At 39.4% G+C, this 27,462-nt stretch overlaps 1 protein-coding gene across 1 annotated transcript in view; it reads right to left on the bottom strand.

Moving 5' to 3' along the window:
• Positions 1-2,453: 2,453 nt before the first annotated feature.
• LOC105395343 (adipokinetic hormone/corazonin-related peptide receptor variant I) overlaps positions 2,454-27,462 on the bottom strand; it is a 77,797-nt gene continuing 52,788 nt past the window's right edge. The window contains exons 4-8 of the mRNA XM_038115707.2: positions 26,512-26,716; positions 12,531-12,684; positions 4,788-4,984; positions 3,048-3,109; positions 2,454-2,730 (exon numbers count right to left, since the gene is read on the bottom strand). Of these exons, the coding sequence (XP_037971635.2) occupies positions 2,500-2,730; positions 3,048-3,109; positions 4,788-4,984; positions 12,531-12,684; positions 26,512-26,716 (849 nt within the window). The 3' untranslated portion in view covers positions 2,454-2,499. The remainder of the gene's footprint in view (positions 2,731-3,047; positions 3,110-4,787; positions 4,985-12,530; positions 12,685-26,511; positions 26,717-27,462) is intronic.

Raw genomic sequence — 27,462 nt, forward strand, 5'->3', positions numbered from 1 at the left:
TTAGTATAAAATGTGTTTAAAATTTTATTTAAATACAATTTTATATTCTTTTAGCGTTTGGTAAAAGTGACCCTTAGTGTAGTTTCGAAAATAGTATCGAATCCTGTGATCGCACCTCTGCATAATTACCGACAGGTTTTTAAAAAAATATGAATGAAATCTAAAAAGAAACTCTATCTAGGTATTACTACTCCAAAGCTGACGTGAAATAGAAAAACCATTTCAAGATCAAAGAACTGTTCAAATCGAGGTCTCGAAAAGTTTTCTTATTAGAAAATGAAGTTCCTCGGCTTATTCCTGACTCCTGTCATTCATGACTTTACTGTGATTTGATTACTTTTCTACTCTTTCTAGTAATTTTATTATACTTATGTTTGTTTTTTCTGTGCAATGCATTTTTATATTAACAACGATCTTAAACAAAAAAAGACCACTTTCACATTTAATTAGGCCACAATTCGGCCTGATACATTTTTCAATTTAAATTTCGAAAAGTAATACTTACTAAAAAATATAGACAGTCTCTAAAGTTATCCCGTAGCTATGGCAGTCATGGTAGGCCTATATACGGTTGCTACCAAGTATCTTTAACACCCTGTATATTCTGTTAGGGGTCAAATACACCTTGCCTCTATCTTTAAATAATGACTATAATGTAACCTACAAATGGTAAAAGAATCACGCTTTCATCACCAAGCGCACAATTCCAATGCCATAAGCTAAGCCGCTCTACTATAAATGTTTTGATTGGTCCAATACTTCAAACTTTCATTTGTTTTGACCTAGTTTTGACTAAATTGCACTAATACCTACAAGTTGTTCCACGGGTATTGACTTTTTATTATTTACGTTTTCTGATTGTTAAAACTTAAATTGCTTGCATAAAATACAATATTTACTTTTTTTTAATTATTAGCCAATAAATAACAACAGTTAGGTACCTACTCTGTAGGTCTTTGAAGCTCTGAAGTCTTACTGATATTTCTTCCAGACAACCAACAAAAACCATTTTCAAATATGTATAGATAAATTAAGTTTCTTTAACCGAACGAGCAGTATTTAGGAGACAACAATTTATCAACGCTTAAAATTAATCACGTAATCTTGTAAATCTTGAGAACCAGTGAAAGGTGCCTAGCAAGAGGACCTGGCTGCGTCCCCAATTCACCAGTAAGGAAACAGTTTCGCACTCACAGCGGCGCAGTGTATCGTTTTAAGGTAAGAGTCCATCTATGGGAATCGTATGTATCGGACCAAACGGATTTTCATATAAATGTATGGACGCTTCGGCAATGCCGATGAAGTAGCCGTACTTATGTGAATTTCGATGCAAAGAACACTGAATGCGATGCGTCCGTTACAGGGTTAAAGGTGGACGCTTATCTTTAGCCTTCCGAGTAGGTATTCACAGTTTGCTTTTTCAAATTGCACAGATTGACTGGATGCATTTGCGTTTAGCAAATTACCTTACTACTACTAATACTTAAAAGGATTGCTGCAGTCATGTACACCTAAGTTTAGTATGGTTATTGAAATAAATAAAGTTTCTTGACCTAGTAACGGGTGAACAGTTTGCTTACTTCGAACGCAGCCTCTCAAAGCCTTATCAAATTTGCTAAACATCTTGTTACGCTGGTGGCGACATCTGCTGACGTCACGTCATTTGTCTGTGTCTCCGGTCTGCGAGCTTGCTAGAATTTTGCGTGCCGTAACTATACCAGAATATCGGATACCTATGTAGGCGGTATTCGTGAGTCTCGGAGCTAAATATGATATTTTAACTACACGAAATTTCGCAAACGCTATTTCCGAAATTTCTACTGCAATTTTATACATAGGTTTAGAAGAGAATACTCTTTATTTTGCACCATGAAAGTTTTTTTTACAAAAAGGCGACATTACTGCTTAAAGCAATCTCTACCAGACAACCTTTGGATGGTAGAGTAAATTTTTAATGAAAAATGCGAGTGAGGTTTATTTACTCACCAAGATTTTCCCTTTATAATCTGAGGCATTAAACGTCAACATGGCTGATAGGTTTTTCTCAAACTGCCAGTCCAGTGGTCCAGCAGAATGGATCGAGAGCCCCTATGGAACTATACAGGTTGCAAAAAGGAGGAGTATATTAATCGGGGGGTGGAATGTATTGTACCTATATGGTATTACATATCTGAACGATAGAACTAAAACAACATAATTTCCATATTATTATATTTATTAAACCGTAATCCATCATCATAACGTTAAAACGATAGATATCACAATTATTGTTCCAAAACCGCTTACAAGTTTCTTTTACCACTTAGAACTAGGTATTTAAAAAGCTACACAGTATTTAGTTCACAGTATTCACTGTCCTATAACCTACAAACACCTAACACTTGGCCACCCAATTTTCACATAGATACACTTTATAGCGTCTTTTTAATTTGGTAGCGCATACATCACACACATTTACTTATTGTCTTTTTGATTTGGCAGCGTATTCCCAGACTCAAGTCAGCTTGGTCTTGCAAATCTGATGGGTTCTGTCTCGGAGCTGTCAAGAGAAGCCCGTAGTCGGCGCGGCGTGGAGTGTAGCGTGAACACTTCGCAACTTCGCGAAGGCTTCAACGTGCAGCCGCCATCTTTGTTTTCGCCCCACGGCGACGGGTCGGACCCGGCGCTCGGGGCGACAAACGAAGTCTCCTCGAATCGGACCGTGAACCGCTGTGCACGCTTCGTGACACCCTGTAAATGAAAGTGGGTTTATATAAATCCATATATTTTTGTTATACTTATGTAAGTTGCCCAGGGTGCGCCGGACGCATAAAAGTCATACACTGTAGGTACGTATGGCTCCTTTCGTGTATCGGACAATATAGAATAAATATATAGTAGGTAGGTATATAGGTAGGTACATAATAATATTATGCTATAGCCTCTTGTTGAAGTACTCCTTTTTCTAATTCGTGATAGAATGAAATTAACTTCCAACTTTTCCTCTCTCTACTCGCTTGATTAAAATGTCGTCCCACTCATGTTTTTGTTCTCAATACTTTACTCACAATACATTCTGGCTGCAGAACTGCAGTGGCTTTACTCTTCAGCGTTCCCGGGGTCGACACGGCTGTGAATAGAAGAAAACTATTACTTAATACTGTCAGACAATGCTAACTTTGAAATAGGTAAGTATGTTTTCCTGTAACTGATAGTCTTAAACTTAGATTTACAATATATAAACAAGATGGTGTTTCCCATACAAAAACAAGCAAAACAACTGTCCGCGTTTTGTTTACTGTCAAACCGTTTTAAGTTCAACCTAATGACAACCATTGTACCGACGAATAAAGTCACAAATCTTTTGACTGAACTAATTCAAAATACGAGCTCTGTGGTAGAAGTGAGTGTTTATCAAGACGTTTCTTTTGCACTGTAACTCCATCTTGTTTGCATATTGTTAATCTAAGGCCCTAAATGAATAAAGAAGAGTAAGATTTTTTATAGGACGCACACCGTTGCACTATTGCAATCAGTACGTTTAATTTTATTTTCCTTCTAGAAACTTATTCGACTTACATAATACATACAATTTCTGCAAAACCTTGTTAGCAATCGATTATAGGTACCTGTTCTATAGTTAATCGATTATAGGTACCTCTAAGATGAATTGCTACTACAGTAAAGTAGAGTTCTACTGGAATAAGTCCAATCTATTCTGGATCCGAATTCGATATTTCAATCCACACTGAAATGGATTTAAGGATTATTGAAACTTTACTTTTATAACAAGATTCATTTATTAAAAGTTATTGGTTCTAGTTTAAAATATTCATAATGCTTTATATTCTTACAAGGACTACAAAACATTGAACTTATTTTTTTTACTTCTATCCATTTCCATCTACACTCGGGAGCAATGAAAAAGTTCAAGTTACAAAACGCCGACACCTACTGATCCATTTTTTTTAACCAATTTTAATTTGAAAAAAATATTCACGTTTTTAGTTAGTAATATTCTGATGGGCTGTTTCTAAATGTACTTCAATATTGCAGACGGCGTCATTAAGTCCTTTCCATTTAGGAGTTATGGTGCTGTTGTCACTGGAACTTTCTCATTGCTCGTGAGTGAAAATTACGTACGTATGTGGTTTTGTTGACTGTTCTAGGTCGATAACGTAACATTTAAAGTTCATAACACCTTTGTGGAAATAACTAATTCGTAATCAGTGACGTAAACCTCACGCCGCGAAGCACTACAATCAACTCTATACAGCTTCACAAACATACGTTTAACATAACTTATAACAACTGGTATACAGTTTGTTAAACTAAGGGTAAGGTAAAGCTAAAAGAGAGGTGACTCAAGAGGTCAGGAGGTCATTCCGACCAACTTTTGAAAGAGTTTTATTGTTGCATAGGAAAAACACGTTATTTCGCACTATTAAAGTTGTTTTTTTTTTCACGAAGTTCTAAAATTCAATGTACTCGTACACAACAGTTTAAAATGAAAAGCCTGGTCACCTACTTACAGCTTACTGCATCACTTTGCCCTACGCTTTCAGCTTACCTACGTATTCAGGAACCAGATTAAGTAATCTTTAGTTTTTGAATCAGTATATCTTTCGTTACTGCCAGTTTCAATAACTCTATCGCTGACAGTTACTTTCATACGATTTTGACAGAATGCACTTTTTATATATGAATGTCGTATGATAGTAACGGTCAGTAAGTTATCGATAGATAGAGTAGGTATTAAAACTGGCAGATATTTAAATCTTCCTAAAAAATATATTAAAAAAACTGACCTTGAATATCAGGCGACGCGGTTGTCAAGCACAGAATCTTCCTGAACGTGCTCGCGAGTACGTTCTTCATGTCCAGACTCAGCGCATACGACCCGTACACCAGCGGGTCCATGCAGGAGTTGGACACTGCCATCATGAAGAACAGATCCTGGAGCCTGGAGGAGACGTGCTCTGCTGAACTGCGGTCTAGCATGTACCTGCAAGGATAAAAGTGTCCATCGTCATCAGCCAATATATACCCATAGTAAGTTAAATATAGCTACTACACTCGCATTGGTGCCTAAACTGTAATGGTGGTGTAACGGTAGTCTATCTTTACTGACTTGCTTAAGGTAAGACTACACCTTTCAGTATTGCACGCAACGGACACATAGCATTCAGTATTCTTTATATAGAAAATGACACAGGTGCGCGCGTCCACTTCATCGGCATTGCCGATGCCGTTTCTCCATACATTTATGAAAATCCGTTGGGTCCGATACGAGCGATACCGATAGGTAGCCGCTTACCTTTAGTGACCGAGTCTTTTTGAAATGACGGTAGACTAATACAATGACAATCGGTGGCCCTACTGCAGAGGAGGACACGAATATTGCACACGTAGAATGTATAATGATAATACGGTCGAATGGCGTAGTGGTTAGTGGCCCTGACTGCTATGCCGAAGGTCCCGGGTTCATTCCCGGCTGGGGCAGATATTTGTTTAAAGACAGATATTTGCACTCGGGTCTGGGGTGTTGATATTTATATTTAATATGTATCTATGTATTTGTATAGATATATCAGCTGTCCGATACCCATAACACAGGCTCTGCCTAGCTTGGGGTCGGATGACCGTGTGTGAGATGTCCCCACATATTTATTTATAATAATAATCATGTCATTTATTTCCGTGGTGCACTGTACCTACAAAAAGTTAACAGGACACATAGTGGAAACAAATTGTTAATATATATTTATGAGATTTCATCCCGAAAGTATCCGGCGCGTCGGTGTAATTTGTGAATCGTTGTTTTGTTTATTTTGTCGAGTGTGGGTTTCTGTTAGATAATTCATCTTAAATCCTTTAAGTTATCTGTTTTTTGCTCAGATGAAGCAAGATTAAAATCGGTAGAAATAGAAAACACATTTTTGAAATACAAAAAAATACTGTCACAATTTTAACAGTCTATTTATTAATCTCAGATACTAAATTGATAGATTCCGAACGGTTCATCAACAGTCGTTTGTCAAGTGATGTATCATTCTGTTGGCATCTACTGTTTATGAACCGCTCAAAATATACCAATTTAGTATCTGAGATTAAAAAACAGACTTTAGGTACCTAATAATTTAAAAAGCTCTTTACAGGTGTGAGTAGCCAATAATTCAGCCAATTTTAACCAGGAAATATTTCTCTTTTAAATTGAACAAAATATATTCATTTATTGTGCTAGTACAGAAGTGAAATATTTTGATCGAATTCGAAATGAAATGTTTTAAAAAAGTCGTGTAATCAGCACGTTTAGTATAACAAGAAAGACTCGTTGCTCAGTCCGAAACCTGGTTTTTCGTCATACATATAGAGTGACCCCGCTGCGCCCGCGAGTTCAACGTAAACAAGCACTTATGTAAGGATTAACAATATGCAAATTAATCCTGTATGTTTTAACTTAATTTTACCGTATGATTCATTAAAATAAATTCAATTAATAATTATACAGAATGTTAAAAAAGGCTATAAAGGTCACAGCACATACTGACAGTTCGTTCTGTTGAATGAATTCGTATTATTTTTTACCGGTTAACCACACAATGGTTCGCAAGAACATAATAACAACTTTTATTTATTAAAGCGTTGTCCTCTTATTATATTTTTGCGTGTTAGGTTGCAATGATACCTGAAATATTGATAACATAAAAAGTAAAAATACAATGGACGAAAAACTATTTTCTTACAAAAATATTTGCTTCTATTTTAGCCTTGTTGCTTTGGTTGACCCAATAGGTGTTACATTACACAAAGCTCACAACAATGCTTGTAAAATATTTTGGGAGTCCATGAAATAGATGTAGGTACTTAAGTTTACTTAGAATAGAATCAACTTGCTTGGTGATATAAGTTACAATTAAGTATGGTTTTATACATACCTATTAAACTGATTAAGTACCTACTTCATGTACCTACTCCCAAGATTTGATTATTCATTATGTATACCTACAACTATAAAAAATATTGATATGGAACTATAAAGTAACAACAGTCTCACTCAATGAATCTCAGTCAGTCTAGAACAAACTCAGTACCTATATTAAGCTCACAGCAAGGTTTCAATATCACCAGCTTATCGCCAGAGCTTTTGTGCGAATACGCGTTTGAAATTGAACTGTGCGCTCATACTTGGCTCTGTTGTTACTTAGTTTATTCTGAGTAAATTTAACCGGGAGCTTATACAGGGTGTTGCAAAAAGGGTAAAGTTAAGTTAAGGGTATGGGTTTTGAAATTCTGATTTCATTTTCGGGCTTAGATATACCATGTTGCACATGTAGGTTTCGGCTTAGTATACCCTTTTTGCAACACCCTGTATTAACAATAAGCGAATAAGATGGTGCGTCACATACAAAAACAGAACCAAAAACCTGTCCGCATTTTGCTCACTGTCATATGGTTTCAAGTTCCACCTAATGACAACCACTGTATCACATACATAAACATAAACATTTCTTTATTGCAACACAAAGAGTACAATTTATTGTAGCCCTGGTTCCTAAACTAGGGTAACCCGTGTGTCAGATACCCTTATGGATGGCATTCATAGATTATAAGAAAGCCTTTGATAGTGTGGAGTCTTGGGCAGTCATTCAGTCTCTACAAAATGCCAGAATTGACCACCGCTATACGCAACTCATAGAAAATATCTACCACAACGCACGCTTATAGGTAAACCTGCCACCAGAAACGAATCCAGTAAGGATAGAGAGAGGAGTAAGGCAAGGTGACACGATCTCTCCGAAGTTGTTTACACTGGTGCTTGAGGATATCTTTAAGTTGTTAAAGTGGGAAAATCGGGGTCTTAACATAGCAGGAAACAGGCTGAATAACCTAAGATTCGCTGATGACATTGTCTTGTTCTCGGACAACCCACATAACCTTGAGACCATGATACAAGAACTTAGCGATGCTTCAGGGCGGTTTGGGCTTGAGATGAACTTGGATAAAACCAAAGTCATGACGAACTGTCCCAACAACACCATGGACATCAGAATAAACCAAACCGTCATAGAAAGGGTAGAGAAGTACGTTTATCTTGGTCAAGAAGTCGTCATGGGAAAGAAAAACCAGACCAATGAAATTGATCGGCGCATAAGACTAGCGTGGGCAGCCTACTCCAAAATTGAATTCGCTCTAAAAATGAACATCACGGCTGAGCAGAAAGCTCGTATACATGACCAGTGTATCCTACCTGTGCTTACATACGGGGCCGAAACCTGGGTTTTTACAAAAGAGATTCTCTCCAAGCTCAGAGTGGCACAAAGAGCAATTGAACGCAAGATGGTAGGAGTGACACTGAGGGACCGAACGAGAAATGAATGGCTCAGAGAACAAAGCAAAGTCACTGACGTCATCAAACGTGTAGCGAACCTGAAGTGGCAATGGGCTGGTCACGTCGCCAGAAAACATGGCTCGTGGTGCAAAACGCTGCTGGAATGGAGACCGTATGGTGAGACACGCCCTCGTGGTCGACCACAAATGCGATGGACCGACGATATAAGGAAAACATCCGGTAGCAAATGGATAGAGATAGCCCAAGATCGAGATCAGTGGCATAGACTGAAGGAGGCCTACACCTTTGAGGTTGAAAACGGCTAAGAAGAAGAAGAGAAGTGTGTCAGGAACCAGTTCCTTCCATTTGGTGGACAATTTACATTGAGTTACATCAATTACAAGAGTAGGTATAAATATTAAAATAAAATTAACGTTATTAACTTACTTACTTAACAAAAATCTATAAAGATATCACTTTTTTATAAGTATCAATGAATAAAATCACAAATCTTGTAACAGAACTATGTAATTCAAAATAAGAACTCAGGGGTAGAAGTCGGTTTGTCGAGACGTTTATTGTGCACTGACACTCCATCTAGATCATATTAAAAATATTGTTGCCCTGGAGGCTACGTAAGGCCAAATCGTCGAATGATTCATCATCAGCCTATAGCAGTCCACTGCTGGACGTAGGCCTCTCCCAAAGCACGCCACTGGATGCGATCTTAACTTTCCGCATCCAATCATTACCAGCCACCTTTCGCAAGTCGTCACCCCATCTAGCCGGAGGGCGTCCCACACTACGTTTGCCTAGTCGCGGCCTCCACTCCAGAACACGTTTACCCCATCGGTTATCGGTTCTTCGACAGATGTGACCAGCCCACTGCCACTTAAGCTTCCTTACTCGGTGAGCTATGTCGGTGACTTTAGTTCTCTGTCGGAGACTCCAAGCATAGCTCTTTCCATAGCTCGCTGTGGAAGCTCGCTCTGCTTCAGTTTGTGAAGCAGTCCCACTGTAAGTGTCCACGTCGAATGATTATTGAACTAAAAATAAAAATCAAAGAATTGTTTGCCTTGTTTTAAAGTGCTACGAGTAGGCGCAACTGCTAAAATAAAGCTTTAAAACACAATTGGTACGTACCCCGCTAGACAAAAGACCAGGCGGAAATTGGAAACTTTTTTGGACTTCCCTGTTAGTGATGAATATTTCATACTTTCAGCGTGACAGGACGTGAAAGCTCAAAGATAATGGAAAGTTTTTGGCACAAACATTTTGGCAACTGAGGTGGAATGCAATTTGCAATAAGTTTAGTGGATAAAAACAAACTTAAGTAAATTGAACTAAGAGCCTACTTGTAAAAAAAAGAACAAAAGTCGTTTCAGTCGTTAGGGAGCCACAGATAGACACATAGACACGTTACAGCGTTCTTATATCGGGGGTTACACAATTAAAAGTTATGGATTAACATCGTTTGTATAGTAACGCCAATGTTTATCTATGCATACGTACCTAGAATAGCTAGTACAATTATAGAGCAAATTTTGAGAATGGTGAGTTTTATTATCCCTTTTGTTTTCGACAGAATTCCACGCTTTTTGTGCCATGCGGAAGCAGATGACGTGGCGCACATACCTGTATGTGCAAAAGTGGTAGGTATACTTAGCCGAAAGGGAATGTTAACAACGTTAACAACTTTCGTTCTACGAATATTGAAAATTCGCAAAAAAAAAAAAAATCCATTTCCAGAGTAAAAAGTCACGTAATTACAAATGGATAGGAAAAAACGCTTTGCAACACCCTGTATATTTCTATGAAACCAGTAGAGACTGTGGGCGAAAGCCACTGATTGCTTATGTACTATTTGTTAGTTAGTCAGCATTGTCCGTAAAAATACAATAGCATCGCAGAGCTATCTTTCTTATACTTGTATAAGGATAGCAAAATTATGCGTTTTTGTATAGTGTGTACACACGTCAGTAAAGTACAATAAAGGCGAGTCATGAAAATACCGAACAAGGTAGGTAGATTAGGACGAAACTAAAACGACATAGACGGAACAACCCGTACGATCAGCATGACACTAACAACATCGACCGAGCGGCGCAGTTGATGGCTGCGGTTTTAGTTGCTTTTTACCTTTTACCTACTCTTTATTCACAACGACTCAGTCATTTAGGAAAAAAGTAGCTTAGAGTTTCTTTTCACTCAGCCTAAATGGAATATTTTTTTTAGAATTAATAGATATTGTTGCCTTAGCTGAGGCGTGTTATGTTTGTTACCAGAGTCCTCCGCGGCACTCGGGCTAGAGGCCTCTCTACCTAAGAAGATCCGCATGACACTAGAACCAGCCTTACCACAGCGTCATGGTGGCGTAGGGCAGCCAGCAGCACGCGAACACGCTCACGATGGTGACAGTCATGCGCAGTGTCCTCCCCACAGCTCGTGCTAGAGACCTCTCTACACAAGAAGATCCGCATGACACTATCTGCCAGTTTCAATAACTCTATCTATCGATAGGTAACAGTTACTTTCACACGATTTTTACAGTATGCAACTTTTTATGTGTCAAAACCGTATGATAATAAGTGACAACAATCGATATAGAGTTATTCCGAGCGTTTACTGCAAGCTAAACTAAGTTACTTAGTTCGCATAGTTTTGATAGTTTTTCATGCATAGTGCATGAAAAACTGACTCAACTATGCGAATTAACTTAGCTTAGCTCGCAGTGGGCGCTCGGCTTTATTAATCAAACTGGCGGTAAAACCAGCCTTACCACAGCGTCATGGTGGCGTAGGGCAGCCAGCAGCACGCGAACACGCTCACGATGGTGACGGTCATGCCTGATGCGGCCACGGTCTGACTCTCCGCAATATTACCCTTTACCTACCTACTCTTTATGAAGACCCAGTCACTTCTTAGGAGAAGAGGTATCTTTGAGCATATTTTCAAACAGCTTAAATCTAATACATTATTTTATAATTAATTGCTATTGTTGCCTTAGCTGACGAGGCCCTTACCACAGCGTCATGGTGGCGTAGGGCAGCCAGCAGCACGCGAACACGCTCACGATGGTAACGGTCATGCGCAGCGTGCGGCGCCGCGCCCGGGCTAGAGGCCGCTCGTCCGAGCGCCGCAGCTTGATGCGACTGCGCTCCGAGTCGCCTTTTACCTTTTACCTACTCTTTATTCTCAAAGACCCAGTCATTTAGTGTATCATTGAGCATCTTTTCTGACACCCGACTAATCAAGCATACCTAAGCTAATCTCTTCTTTTCAAACAGCTTAAATGCCAATTTCGCCATAGTGGGTTAGAGCATAGCAGGGACTATTGGTTGACTCTGTCAAGAATTTTATATGGAGATGTCGTATAATTGATTAACCAATCCCTGGTTACGATCCTGGTTACGACCGACTATTGTAAAATTGGAGCTTTATCTAGTTATTTTATAATTAACACACGCACTCACGCCTTGTACTAATGTACTCCCTTGCGGGGTAGGCAGAGGTGCATTGCTGCACCCACTTTTCGCCAGAGTGTTATGTTAGTCCCAATGTAATAGGGGGCGGGCCTATTGCCATTTACGGGCACATCCAAGACCTGAGAACAAATATCTGTGTTTAAACAAATATCTGCCCCAGCCGGGAATCGAACCCGGGACCATCGGCTCAGTAGTCAGGGTCACTAACCACTACGCCATTCGGTCGCCTATAATTTTATAATTAATTGATAGCCTTATCTGAGGCGTGGTCCTTACCACAGCGTCATGGTGGCGTAGGGCAGCCAGCAGCACGCGAACACGCTCACGATGGTAACGGTCATGCGCAGCGTGCGGCGCCGCGCCCGGGCTAGAGGCCGCTCGTCCGAGCGCCGCAGCTTGATGCGGCTACGGTCCGAGTCGCCTTTTACCTTTTACCTACTCTTTATTTACAAAGACTCAGTCACTTAGGAGGAGAAGTATCTCTGTGCATGTTTTCAAACCTTAGATCGAATACATTATTGCTGTTGTTATATAAGAACACGCCGCGTGTTTAAACGCGTAGGATTGCAATCGGTTACATACATTTAAGGCACAAGTCGGCGACACGCAGGTTGAGCTAAATCTAACCAAGTTCATATTAAATGTATGTAACCGATATCATTCCCACGCTTTGCGGCACGCGACGTGGCTCTTATACAACCTTGGCTTTAGCAAAGGCGTGATGCATTTATTACCACAGCGTCATGGTGGCGTAGGGCAGCCAGCAGCACGCGAACACGCTCACGATGGTAACGGTCATGCGCAGCGTGCGGCGCCGCGCCCGGGCTAGAGGCCGCTCGTCCGACCGCCGCAGCTTGATGCGACTGCGCTCCGAGTCACCGCATTTGTCTGGAAGGAAATGTTGGTATTAGTAAAGTTTGTCGTGAGTCGTGATCAAAAGAATATAAGTAATGATGAGAGAAAATTGTTTTGTCGTCAGCAAACATCATCATCATTAGCAGCAAACATAATCATATTATTATCCACCATATTATTGTCCACCTCTCGTACACATGGTGTCGCACTGTCGTGCAGGAGGCAGCCGCGTGGCAAAGGACCGGTCAGAGTGGAAATCCACTTTTCGAGCGCTCTTTGTCCCTGATTAGGGTTCCCAGGACCTGATGATGCTGATGATATATTTATTTTTGCGCATTAGAGTATTACCTAAATATAATAAACACTTTGAAATTATCATCATTATCGAAAGCAAAATCACACCAAATGGTAGAACTGACGAGGATATCGGTAACCGCATCAACAAAGCCCGTGGAGCTTTTGCCATGTTAAGCCCAGTGTGGGGGTCTTCCGCATTCCGTCTCCAAACCAAGATCCGCCTGTTCAACGCGTGCGTGAAGACCGTTCTCCTCTACGGTTGCGAAACTTGGAAGAAAACGGTTCAAACCACGAACAAGCTGCAGGTTTTCGTAAACAGATGCTTACGCAATATCCTAGGGATCCGTTGGTTTGACTTTGTCTCCAACGAAGAACTTTGGCGCAGAACACATCAAAAACCTGTAGCAGAAACCGTAAAAGAACGCAAATGGAGATGGATAGGACACGTTCTAAGGCGTACTGAAGACGTCCCAAAGGAAACGCTGACATAGCATCCGGAGGGCGGTAAACGCAGACTCGGCAGACCGCGAGAGACATGGCAGCGCTCTGTGAAAAAGGAAATGGACCAGGCGGGGATGACTTGGGCGGATGTCTCTGAGCTGGCCCAAGATCGTAAAGAATGGCGGCGCTTCACTTCGGCCCTTTGCTCCCCAGCGGAGATTGGGAATAAGTAAGTAAGTAATTATCATCATTAAAACGATAGTGGACATTTACCGGTTTTATTTACCAGTGCAGCGATCACAGGATTCTATACTATCTATAATCCTGTGATAGGCCCTCAGTTTTAAAGTGGTCATCAGAAACACGCTAGGTAATTCGTAAGAGAACTCAAACAACCGACATAGCTCCAATTCCAAGAGTAAATCTATCAAGGCATTCGAACTAAAGTCCTACTCAACGACACTTCAGACTTCAGCCAATTACAGAGCCTCAAGTTCTGCTTAACTTGACGTAAAATCTAAGATGTGAAGTGGGCGGCCATGTATGCCGAAGTACCGAGTGACCACCACAAATAGGCATGTGTACTTGTGTAGGTTTTTTTTTAGGTTTTAGACATTTATTTCCCATAAGAATACAAAATACATATTCACTTAAAATGAGAAAAACATGTTATATAGCTATAATATGTACGTACAATATACCCTCACCACTATTTAAAAACTAGTCTTAAAATTACTTAGGTATATAAAAGTAAATGTTAGGTTTCATAATTACTTTAGCACAATTTTAAATAGGTAATTTTTATAGGGTGACGTGTTCCAATACGAATGCTTTAAGGCCTTTCTTAAACAATTTCAGTTTATGCTCCGTTCTGATATTGTTGGGTAGTTTGTTGAACAACTGTTCTCCTTGTGTAGCGTGGGACGACCTCCAGCCCACTGGACCAATAGCGAGAATGATGATGATAATAATGATTTAAGCAGGTGATGACACGCACAGATCCTAACTAATATTATAAATGCGAAAGTAACTGTGTCTGTCTGTCTGTTACTCTTTCACGCCAAAACTACTGAACGGATTTAAATGAAATTAGGTAGACATATATATGGTCTAGACCCTGAGAAAGAACATCTATAGGCTATATTCCCACAGGAAAACTTTTTAAGGCGAAGCGAAGCTCGCGGGTACAGCTAGTACCTAATACAAAGTATATAAAATTTACGATCTAGAAATGATATTATATATTAACTGAGGAACTAAACTATGCAGGCAATTTACATAAGTTAATAATCGGAAAGTTTCCAGAGCCAATATTTTTTTACAAAATATCCTTATTTTTATGTAGCTTACCGATACCTAAGTATATTTCCTCACAGAATTTTCCAATACGGTTGGAGCTCGAAGCACAATAATTACAGATAAGCAAATTGCGAAAGTTCCATTAGTTCGCACGTTCCCAAAGGGCTGGACTGAGGAATGTGGACTTGGAAGGTCTTGTTTAATTCCTTACCTTTCTTTCTTATATTTCTAAAATCCATTTCTTGAATTTCTGAATGAGAATCAACGTACAGCCTAAAATACTGTATTTTTTTTTAAAAGAGTGCAACGTTTAGGGACAATAATATGATTCCTTTGTCCTCACTATCACAAATAGACTTACGGAAAAATATTTTTTATTGTTTAACTTTACTTGTATTCGTAATGAAGAGCACAGTGTTTAGCTCGGGTGAACGTCTTTGGCTATAATGTACCTAATATTTCACTATCAGTATCCTAGTTTTTAACGATATTCTTATTCAAAATGTATTGAATTTGACACTAATTACTTCGCAAATGTTACTTCGTTTTGACTTTCCGATAACCCCACATCTTTACGTAACACGGCTTACTGTTATATCCTTACAATTCCCTGTCGGTTACATTGACCCGCCTCCGTGAAGTTGGCTGGTGAAATTCCACGCCGTATTTGTTAGCGTTGGTTTTCAGCGCTGATTTTCAGCTGCAGATTCGATGCAGTAATTACCTACTCCATCGGAGCTGATTCCAGTTAATGGTAATCCCGCACGTGCAGGTACAGTTAACAAAAAAGACCAAGGTCCACCCCCAGACCTAACAGATTGATTCTAAGACTTATACAGAGTGTTGCAAAAAGGGTATACTAAACCGAAAGGGGGTGACTCAAGGAGGTAATTCAGAACAACTTTTGTTCTACGAGTTTTGGAAATTTGCAAAAATAATATTCGTTTCGGCTTAGTATACCCTTTTTGCAACACGCTGTAGATGAGAGATAGACATACATAATACATACATACTTAACTTACATAGGTACCTACATAAAATATGATCACGAATGTAATTGCCGAAGTTAAACAGAGGTAACTCGTAAGCTTTTCACGTTATAAGTCGCGATCTGTCACCCCCACAAAGAATAGTATAACCGTTTTGGAATTAGTACAATGCACACAACACTAAGTTCGCTAGTAGTGCGTTTATACAGAGTGAGGCTGCGTTTCCATTGACGCGGAGCTGGGCGGAGCGGTGCTTAGCGGTGCATGAATTGTCCAATCACTATGCTCGAAATCTCCGCTCTGCTTCAATGGAAACAGCACGAGCGGAGCAGGGCAGAGCTGAACGGATATTCATATAAAATAAGCGAGGTGATGCGGAGCGGAGGACAGCGGGGCGGAGTGGAGCGGAGGACAGGGCGGTGCGTTACGGAGGGTAGCTCGGTATATTTTATATTAGTAATTAATACTTGGGTCATTATTGTTAATGTGATGTAAAATAAAGCATGAAATACATACCTACATACCTCCGCACCGCACCGCCCCGCTCCGCTCTGCTTCACCACTCACCACTTTTCACCGCTATTCTCCGCTCATCTCCGCACAGCTCCGCGTCAATGGAAACGCAGCCTGAGTCTTTCGTAGGTGCATCTCCGGAAGTATGTTACAGAGCTCTTCATTCTGAACAACTTTTGTTATAATGACTTTGGGAACCTACGAAAGACTCACCCTGTATATTATCTGTTTTGCTGGCCGTACGTACATGTTCAGTGAAACACTACAGTTTATAAAGCGCTTATTTATAATGGGGCTAGTGAGCCATAAGAGTCCCTCCATATTTTTGAAAATTGTTTTTATATAATTTATAGGTATTTTGGTAGATGGAAGCTTTCAATAAAACCTTAATGAATGGTTTCTGTGGCTTGCGAACTTTGGATGATTCCAAAGTTCGCAAGCCACAGAAAACAGAAAAGTATTTTTTTTATTGGCCATGTAGTCCTTAAAATTGTCTCTTGTTTAAAAAAACACTATAAAGCCAGTTTTATGCACAAAAGATTTCACTCGAGGTAGCCAATTAAAGACCTAACTTCATCCCTCTCAGAAAAGAATAGAAGCTAGTTTCGCTAGTAGAAGGAGCCTTAATAGACGGCATCGGTAATCCGGGACTGAAATCACATTCCACGTGCCAGTCGAAGTATTGTGGACTGACTTTATAAACGAATAGGTAATAGAGGCATGAAACAGGGTTATTTAAAATTCTTGCTTATATCCTTCTTAGTATGACGGTGATAAGCACTTAAGCTGGACTAGGATTGTTATCGTGGTATTAGATTATTAACTATCCTAATCCTAATCCTAACTAATATTATAAATACGAAAGTAACTGTGTCTGTCTGTCTGTCTGTCTGTCTGTTACTCTTTCACGCCAAAACTACTGAACGGATTTCAATGAAATTTGGTATACATACGGTCTAGACCCTGAGAAAGAACATAGGCTACTTTTTATCCCGGAAATCCCACGGGAAAACTTTTTAAGGCGAAGCGAAGCGCGCGGGAACAGCTAGTACTATATACGAACAAGATGGTATATCACATACAAAAACAAAGCACAAAACTGTATGGATTTTTTTTACTGACAGACCAATGAATGAAGTCACAAATCTTCTAGCCAATTGAAAATAAGAGCTCAGTGGTAGAAGTGGGGTGTTATTTGTCGAGACGTTTTTTTCGCACTCCATCTAGTTCTTTGTAATGGTATTCGTGGTGAAAAGATAAGTCAGATTAGTCAGTTACTTGTCTGTCCATGGTTCGCCGGACATAGGTATACAAGAAACAGAGTGATACGTACTGGAGAGGAGACCCATTCATTAGCATGCTTTTAGAACATGCATTTAATGCGACCCACCAACCCACAGTGGGCCAGAGCGGTGGGAAACTGTCCAAGCTTACGCTGAGTTGCAGAAAGGGACTTTAAGCTAATGTCGACCTTAAATGTATCACTGCCTTGCTTTGACAGGATACAGACAGAAAGAGACAAACATAGATTTAATGTCGACATTACCCTAATGTTCCTTTCTGCAACTCAGCGTTAGACAGGCAGTTTAGACCTTGGAGATATGCACAAAGGTTCCACTCGAGAGAGCCAGGTGCAGGTACTGACACCCCCACAAATGACAGTATTGCAGACTGGATGCATTTAAGATACAAACACGTCTAGAATCTAAACATTTCTATGTCATAGCATATCTAGAATATGTTTACACACATGTCCATTTTCTCAGCAGAATAATTCAATGGCGCAAACGGCAAACCCGGATGGTTTCGGATCCGGAAATCCCTGAGGATGGCCTTGAGCCGCGTTGACCGGTTTACCGGGTGCCTTATTCTGAGCAACTCTCACAATTATTACTTACTTACAGCCCGTCTTAAGTCGACTTTTATGAATAAGTGTAGAGAATAATAAAGTTTAAATTCCAATTTTGCGAAATCTTCTTTTTATTTGTCTGCAGTAAATAATATGCTAGATAATGATTGACAAAATCAATTTTATAGAGTTTTTTTATTAAGGAACACTGACTAATATATCGATTTAGTTTCCATTTCAATTTTACCCTTTATGTACATCTGCATTTACACAAGTACTATTTTACATACAAGTGAAATTTTAGCTGAACCTACCTGAAAATCAGCCTCAAGTTCAGACACCATGTATAGAGTTTTGCAGAAATGGTAGAGGCAGGTGGTAAACCAAAAGGGGGTGACTCATGAGGGCATACTAAGAATCTTTAGTAATATACGATTTTTGGAAATTCGTGAAAAACATTTTAACATTTCAAAGTAAAAAGTCACGTGAGCTACCTACAAAATATTCCATAAAAATGGATGTGGGATATCGCCATATTAATATAAGTGTATAATCATTATTAATTGTGAAGTACTACAAAAGCACTCCACAAATTCGCTTCACAGTAGCTTAGCTTTCCTGAATAGTCTGCAGTAAACGTGTTTACTCGAGAACTGCACATGTATTGTCCTAACATAGTTCTAACCTAATAAGGATCAAATAGCCTACAAACGACCCCCGAGAGAGAGGCAGGGCAAGGCTACTTTGCAAGCAAATTGGTTGCCAAGCGGTCGTGACTTTGCTCCACACAACCGTAGGCATAGCTTGGTACAGTCCATCCAGTATATAGTCCTGAAAACGAAAATGAATGCTAACAAATTGTTTAAGCCGGTATTTTATACATGTATTTATTATCTTTATTTAAGCACAAATCTGTTAAAAAGAGATTATCAGCAGAGTGCAGGCAAATTTTGGAGGCGAAATGGGGTCACACAATTCACTTAACATTGGCACAATTTAAAGTGAAAAACATTTTATTCACAGCGAAAAATTCGGTTTTAAGAGGATTAAGTTTAATATGCTTTAACCAGCTTTAAAACAATAACTGGCGGAGATAGGTTGTTTACGTTGACTGGCGGGCGCGGTAGCGGGTCACGAAATATCAAACGTCATAATTACGACGTGACTAAGACCGCGCGTGCGTTTCGTACGTGAATACTTTGATATCACGTCTTAAGTTTGATATTACGTGACCGCGAGTTAACGTGAACAAGCACAATAGCTTAGAGTGTTGCTAAGGCTCCCACACTATACTTGGGTACAGTAAATAATGCAATGAAAACGGAAATGGATTAATTGATTAAGCCAGTATTTAATCGATGTGCCTATTACTATTAATTCACCGCAAATCTGTTGAAAAGGTCAATCTGTATTGAAAATAAATAATAAAAGTTAAAATAGTCGTGTATTATTTGGAATAAACCGCCAGACTAAACGACGACCTAAATTGTCTGCCTACACCTTCAGGCAAACCATCCAGGTATATTCAAACCAATTGGATTGTAAAGCTCATAGGTATATAATCTATTTGTGAGACCGAACTAAAGCCTCGTGTATAGTTGTATACAGCTCAATAAACGATTAAATATCTATATTTTGATATGAGAAACATCCTACATAATATGAACAGCTTTAAACGCGTCTATACTATAGGGGGTCACTCCCTCAATCGACGAACGAACATAGAATAGAATAGAATAGAATAGAATAGAATAGAATAGAATAGAATAGAATAGAATAGAATACTACTTTATTGACTAAAAATAACACAAATAACAATTTATACAGTGGAGTTAAAGCAATAGGCGGCCTTATCGCTAAAAGCGATCTCTTCCAGGCAACCTTTGGGTGGAGGAATGACTTAAAGAATAAGGTGGGAAGGTGTACAAATATAGTAGTAAACATTCACAATTTTTATAATAAATACTTAAATACATACATACAAGATATACAAAAAGGCAGAACATCGGCACGCTTAGTACAAAGAGATGGAGTCGCGGTTAGCTCTGCAGTTTTGTTTTTCCGAAGCTTCGGGGCGCTGCCCTTAAAGCTTGCCGAGGTTTGTTAGATTGTCGGAAACTATAAAAGTTTACGTTTTCTCGCATACAAAGTGGCGCCTCTAGCGGAAACTATCATGCAACTTTTGACAGATAATGTATGCAGATGACAGAAGAAAACTTTTATAGTTTTCAAAAATTGCAAAACCCGTACTAGACGTAAAGATTGCGTGACCATTCTCGTTCGTTCGTTCGCCGATTTAGAAAGTGACCCCCCGGACAGCACACTACATCGTTTATTGTGATAACATTTCTGAAATTGTCTTACATTACAAGAGTAACAAGCTTTTACGAAGCTCTTAAACGATTACGATGGAGCTTCGCTTAGACTTGTAATATTTCTCTGTGGGAATTCTATATTAAAGCTCAGATGAAAAGGGAGGAAGATAGTAAGCCTCATTCCTTCACCATAGAACCACATGGAATAATTTTACTTAATTTTGTACCTAATTCCTATTGAAAATACTCTATTGATACATGGATTTGAACCCGCAGCCTCTCGATTGAGAGGACGAGGCATTATCCGTAATGGGACTGTGTGGTTAATTATCTTATCTTGGTAATAGGTATTATAAAGTCGAAAGTATGTAAGTGTGTATGTTTGTTACTTCTTCATGTCAAAACGGTTGAACCGATTTTAATGTAATTTGGTATGGAGTTAGCTGACACCCTGGATTGACACATAGGCTATAGCGGAATACCCACGGGTAAACTTATTAAGGCGAAGCGAAGCTCGCGGGAACAGCTCGTCATAATACATATATGTGTCGCAGGCATCTGGTTTAATCTCCTTTTTGGTTGAATCACTAGCGCGTTCATTGGATGGCGCTACTCAATTGTATGACTAGGCGGAACGTTGATTGTAGGGGAGCGGGGGGCTAGTTGTAACATTTTTTGGTTTCTTGGCTATGAAATCTTACTTGTTTAGTATTCAGGAAATCTAGCAATACTATTCCAATTAACAACTATCCATCTATCAATTTCAAAGAAAATTATAATCAAAACTATCAAGGCTTTTTGTAAAAACGCTTTTAAAAAAAAGTGGCGGGTGTTACAACTTGCCCCGTGATTGGGGCTAGTTGTAACAAGCTGGGGGCAAATTGTAACATTAGGAATAGAATACCAGTTTTAATTTTTTTTAAGATTTATTTGACATAAACATACTTCACACACTTAACAGGTTTTAAATGTTCAAGTAATCAAGCAATCCAAAGTAAATGTTAAAGCAAGTAAGCAAGTACTAAGATATTTTAGCTTCTTCTTCCTCTTGAAAAACCAATCTGGGTTTGATATAGCCAACTGATAAAGAATTGTTACTTTTCTTCTTTTTCACATATCTATATGAAAATGCATGACATAAATTAAAAGTTTTAGCGGCTTTTCGTACACTGATTTTATTTTCTATGACTTCAGCAGAGGCCAATTCGTAAACATCTTAACTTTGGGTAGCACGTGTAGGTTTTCTTTAGTAGTGTATCATTCTAAAATAAAAATTAAGGAAGTTAAACGAAGAAGTATTCAAAATACTAAAAGAATAAATTTAAGTACGGACGCGACATTTCAATAACTAAGAAATACATAAGGGGGTAAGTTATAAAATGTTACAACTAGCCCCGTAAAATTGTTACAACATACCCCATAGGACAGGTTTTTAAAATAATAAAAAAAAAAAAAAACACGCACTCACGCCTTGTACTTATGTACTCCCTTGCGGGGTAGGCAGAGGTGCATTGCTGCACTCACTTTTCGCCAGAGTGTATGTTAGTCCCAATGTAATAGGGTGCGGGCCTATTGCCATTTTACGGGCACATCCAAGACCTGAGAACAAATATCTGTGTTTAAACAAATATCTGCCCCAGCCGGGAATCGAACCCGGGACCATCGGCTCAGTAGTCAGGGTCACTAACCACTACGCCATTCGGTCGTCTAAAAAAAATAATAAGTAGTTTTAAAATAATATTTTTAAAAAATAAACCGCTTATTTGTTGTAAAATTAAAATTAATTATAATGAAACTAAACAAATTCTAAATGTATTTTTGTTAAACAAAAACTGCTAAACAATATGAATTTTATGCTAGTCAACTTCGTATAAACAAAATAGTCCGAAACCTGGCTTTTTCGGAGCGCCTGCACAGCACCGCTTCCTGCGCCGTCCGGCGGGATGCTTACCACGCTTAAATGATACATGGCGTATTAAGTAGTACATTGGATTGAAAATTAAATTAATATTCTTCTATTATGTAGGTAAAAAATGCTTGTTACTACTTACCCCTGTTACAACTAGCCCCCCGCTCCCCTACAAGCGTCACAAAACGTCCAACTAGTTAGCGGACTTAAAATCAAAAAGGTGGTGAAAAAAACAAATATGGCGTCTAACAGCTGACACAAAAAGCACCTGTATTGTTATTTTTTGCAAATAAATTAGCTTTAAAGTGCGTTATTTATGTTAAAATAGTGTGACAACATACATACATACATACATCCATCCTGACGTCCCTCAGCAGGGACAAAGGGCCTTGAGTAGATTTCTCCATCTGTCTCGATCTTGGGCAGCAGCTGCGAGATCCTCCCACTTCATTCCCACAACTTTTGCCTCATTCTCCACAGAACGTCGCCAGGTTGTTTTTGGGCGGCCCCGTTTACGTTTTCCGGTTGGCTGCCAGCTGAGCACTTGCTTCGACGGGAATTCTTCGGGTCTTCTGAGGGTATGACCCAGCCACCTCCATTTTCTAGTGAGGATTTCCTGTTCGATGGGTTTCTGCTTCGTCAACCTCCACAGTTCCGCGTTCGAAATGGTTCGTGGCCAGTAAATCCGCAAAATTCGCCTTAGGCATTTGTTGATAAATACCTGTAGCTTGCTGGATAAGTCTTTCCGAACGAACCATGTTTCGCAACCGTATAGCAAGACTGACTTTACGTTAGACTCGAAAATCCTCACTTTTGTACGCCGGGTCATGACGTTAGAGCTCCACACCGGCTTTAACTGGGCAAAAGCACCTCTAGCTTTGTTTAGACGGGTTTCGATGTCCATCTCTGTTCCCTACTCCCCCGAGATAGGTGAATTTCTCAACCCGTTCGACATCTTCGCCATTAATTTGGAGCGGCTGGTTATCAAGGGAGTTAAGACGCATCTCCTTGGTTTTGCCTATATTGATGCGAAGGCCCTCTTTCGCAGCTTCCGTGGCTAGGTCGTTTGTCTTGGACTGAAGGTCAGAACGTTTTGTAGAGACTAAGCACAGGTCATCGGCAAAGTCGATGTCTTCTAAGTCTTTGTCGTGAGACCATGGTAAACCCCTTCGGCATTTGCAGGTCACTCTACACATAACGTCGTCCAGGACCATAAGGAACAGAAGTGGAGACAGTAGACATCCTTGTTTCACACCTGCAGTCACTGGGATGGGATCAGTGAGACGGCCTTTGTGCATCACTCTACAGGAGGACCCTTCATACAGACACTTGATGAGTCCGATGATCTTCTCCGGTATTCGTCTCTTTTTGAGTGTGCGCCATATGCTGGACCACTTCACTCGGTCGAATGCCTTCTCGAAGTCGATAAACAATGTAAAGACTTCACATTGCATTTCGTTGCATTGTTCGAGGATCATTCGGATTAGATTTAGTTGGTCTGTGCACGATCTACCAGGTCTGAAACCACCCTTCTCTTCTCTCAAGTGTGCGTCCACTGCACTCGCCATCCTATTCAGCAAGATTTTGCACAAGATCTTCGAGCAGACCGGTAACAAATTTATGCCCCGCCAATTCGAACAGTTCGACAGATCACCTTTCTTTGGTAGTTTTACTATAACACCTTCTTTCCAGCTGTCTGGTACTTGTTCTTGCTCCCATATCGATGACAGTAGCGGTAGCAACACGTCTGCAGAAACTTCTACGTTAGCTGTCGTGTGACAACATAGATCTTCCTTTTATTACGCCGCCGGCGGTAGTTTCAAAGAAAGCATTGTGGCGAAACTGGATAATTATGACCAACAATATCAAGGTACGTTTATTGTTATTGTTTAGATAATTTGTGAGATGAGAGCATTGTAACATAGTAATTTAAAAGTCAAAGTCACATATTTTTATTCATCGTACAAATATAAAATTTACTGATGAACGTCAATTTTTACAAACTACTCTCCGTTCGGATAAGGGGGGCTCTTTTTGTCTAAGGAGAAGACGGATGCAAGAAACTCCTGAGCCATCTTTTCAAAAAAAGACTTAAAACTAGTTGGTATACAATACTTATAAGCTCAATAATAATTATTATAATAATATAAGCAGAGCTAACTACTTATCACAGCCATGCATTAACGTCCTTTAAGTTATCATCAATTTTATAATAAGCTTTTGTTGACTCTTGTCTGGTCATGTTCATTCTAACCAGACATTACAAAGTTGCTATACTATATCCCATTCAATGACTTCAGTCAAGACGTCGAACGTTACATTCAACGACTTGACGTGTTGTCCTTTAGCCATACAATTGAGTAGCGCCATCCAATGAACGCGCTAGTGATTCAACCAAGAAGGAGATTCAACCAGATGCCTGCGACATAATAATATGTATTATAATATTGCACTCCATTTATATTATTATTAAACATTTATTTCCAGATATATCATCCATAGTAAATTAGTAAAACATGTGGTATTATATGGTTATCCACTAGAGTTTATATGAGTTTGCGGTGTCTTGTTTCAAACTATTCTCGGGATGTACATCATAATGCTATTTGTGTACTGTCAGTTAAACTTTACTTAAGTATATTGGACATCTGAAATAAATGAATTTATTATTGAAACGAATGTACATTTATACAGTTTGTACCTAAGATAAGACAACAAGCTGTATTATTGTTCCTAACAACTTGTCTTGTTCCATTTTATACGTCTTAATAAAGGAATGTCTCTATTAGGCTGGCTAACTAGTTGCCTCTGTAGTTCCCTCCAATGCCTGTATTTTTTTTACAGAATGAATAGTTGTAACTATACAGGGTGTTGCATAAAAAGAATACTAAGCCGAAACCTACATGTGCAGTATGGTATATCTAAGCCCGAAACTGAAATCAGAAGTTCAAAATACGCGATAAAAAAAACATTCTCCATGGTAAAAAGGCACGTGACCAACAATTTTTCTATGGAAAATGTTTTTTTTTTATTTTCAGGTTAGTATACCCTTTTTGCAACACCATGTATAGAAGCTTCCGCGAAATGTACTTGCTTTATTAACTTGTTAAAATGTAAATGTGAACAGTTTGTGCGTAAAGTGAAATCATGTTTATTTTATTAAATGAACTAGTTACCTACATGCAAAGCCATATGAAAATGAGAACTATTAAGTATGCTCCTTTATACATATTATAAGTATAAATCTATGTATTATTAATACCAGGTATGAACCCAATAAAATCCCTTTTATTTAAAACTCGCCGAGGTATTCCGAGAAGTCATATTAATCATAAAGAATACATTAATATAATTATTAATAAGTAAGTATATAAATTTATATTTCGGTCTCTACTCTATTAATATCTACTCTATTCTATTCTATTCTCTGTGGGGGTGTCAGTACCTGCACCTGGCTCTCTCCAATGGAACCTTTGTGCATATCCCCAAGGTCTAAACTGCCTTCCTAAGCTTGGGCCATTTCCCACCACGCTGGTCCCATGCGGGTTGGTGGGTTCACATAATATCTAGATGTGCTAAATCTAGATATGCAGGATTTCCTCACGATGTTATCCTTCACCGTAAGAGCGATAATATACATTGTACTTAAATTCAAAGAACTCATTGGTACATGTCAGCGCCGGGATTCGAACCCGCATCTCTGGCGTGAGAAGCGGGCGCTTACCCGACTGAGCTACCACCGCTCTCTTCTAATGGTTGTTGTGTTTTTCTCTTTTTCTAGCTCAACATCTTTTTTGTTTGGTGTAAACGCTGAATAAGAATTTTCGTTTACACTAAACATCACGAATGAAGGCTCTTGTTGCTCTATACTATGTTTGTCTCATGTAAATACAAAACCTTACGAAGAAATTTGACTGCTGAAAACGATGCAGACAGTCACGTCTAGAGACATCAACACTGTTATAATACTGTAACAGTTTCCGAGAGCAGAATACGTGATACGCACCTTGTATTAAGCCGAGTCCACATTGGGATCAGATACGCAGAAATGTAGACCTGAATTAATATTATATTAGTTAAGCTAACTTTACATGATAAATGCAAACATCCGGCGTACTCTGGTCAGTCCGCGTTGCTATTCTGACTTACTAAGGGCTTGTACAAAAACCTGCGACAGTAATCATGCATTTTCGGAGATTACAGTCGTGAGAATAATATGTATGTGTATAATTTAAGCTACGAACTCACCAGAAACAACCGTAGAATTCTTGGAGATCTCATAGAAGATGCAGCCGTAGCAGACGGTGATGATCAACAGCGGCAGGAAGTACATGGCGACGAGGCAGAGCACGTTGTACGCGGTCTCCTGGTGGCGGTTGGAGAACGCGTCGAACGCCACGCACTGCTGGAACTCCGGCAGCTGCGGGTGACTCATCACGCGGAACACTAGGCTCTGTGAATAAGGGAATAAGTTGTGAGCCTAGGGCGGAAAAATTATCATTGCAGGCGATGAATGGTAGGTAATATGTTAAAAAAAGTCAGTCGTTGCTGTCGAGTAACCATAATTGTGTGTAAGAGGCGGTTGAATACAAAGATAGATAGACTTTCGCAACACTCGTGATATCATAGCACATTACACGCCGAATTTTGGAGGTTTTTGGAGAACGCGTCAAACGCCACGCACTGCTGGAAATCGGGCAGCTGCGGGTGACTCATCACGCGGAACACTAGGCTCTGTGGGTGAAGATGGAAGTGAGATTAGGGCGGGGCTCTGTGGGTAAGGAAATAAGTTGTGAGCCTAGGGTGGAAAGATTTTAATTGCAGGCGAGGAATTGTGTGTTGTGAGTGTGAGCTTAGGGCGGAAAGTGAATCGACTTGTTGAGGAACCGTAATTGTAGGTACGAGGTGGTTAAATACAAAGAAAAGTAGACTCTCCTGACACTCGTGATAACATAGCACATTACACGCCGAATATGAATAAATGATTATTATTCATGGCTTCTGCTTCACACTCCACAAATACCTACGGGTAATAGGGTAATAAAATATGACCGTAATTTATTGGATGTTACAGGTGAACGATCAAATTCCCGAGTTGATTCCAAATTGAAAAGACTAGAATTACGACGCGTCTGGATTACCTCAATTAATTAGCATTCAGAAAATTTATATTAGGCACTAAAACATAACTTAATTTAA

Source organism: Plutella xylostella, chromosome 21 (genome assembly GCF_932276165.1).
Source record: "Plutella xylostella chromosome 21, ilPluXylo3.1, whole genome shotgun sequence".
NCBI lineage: Eukaryota > Metazoa > Arthropoda > Insecta > Lepidoptera > Plutellidae > Plutella > Plutella xylostella.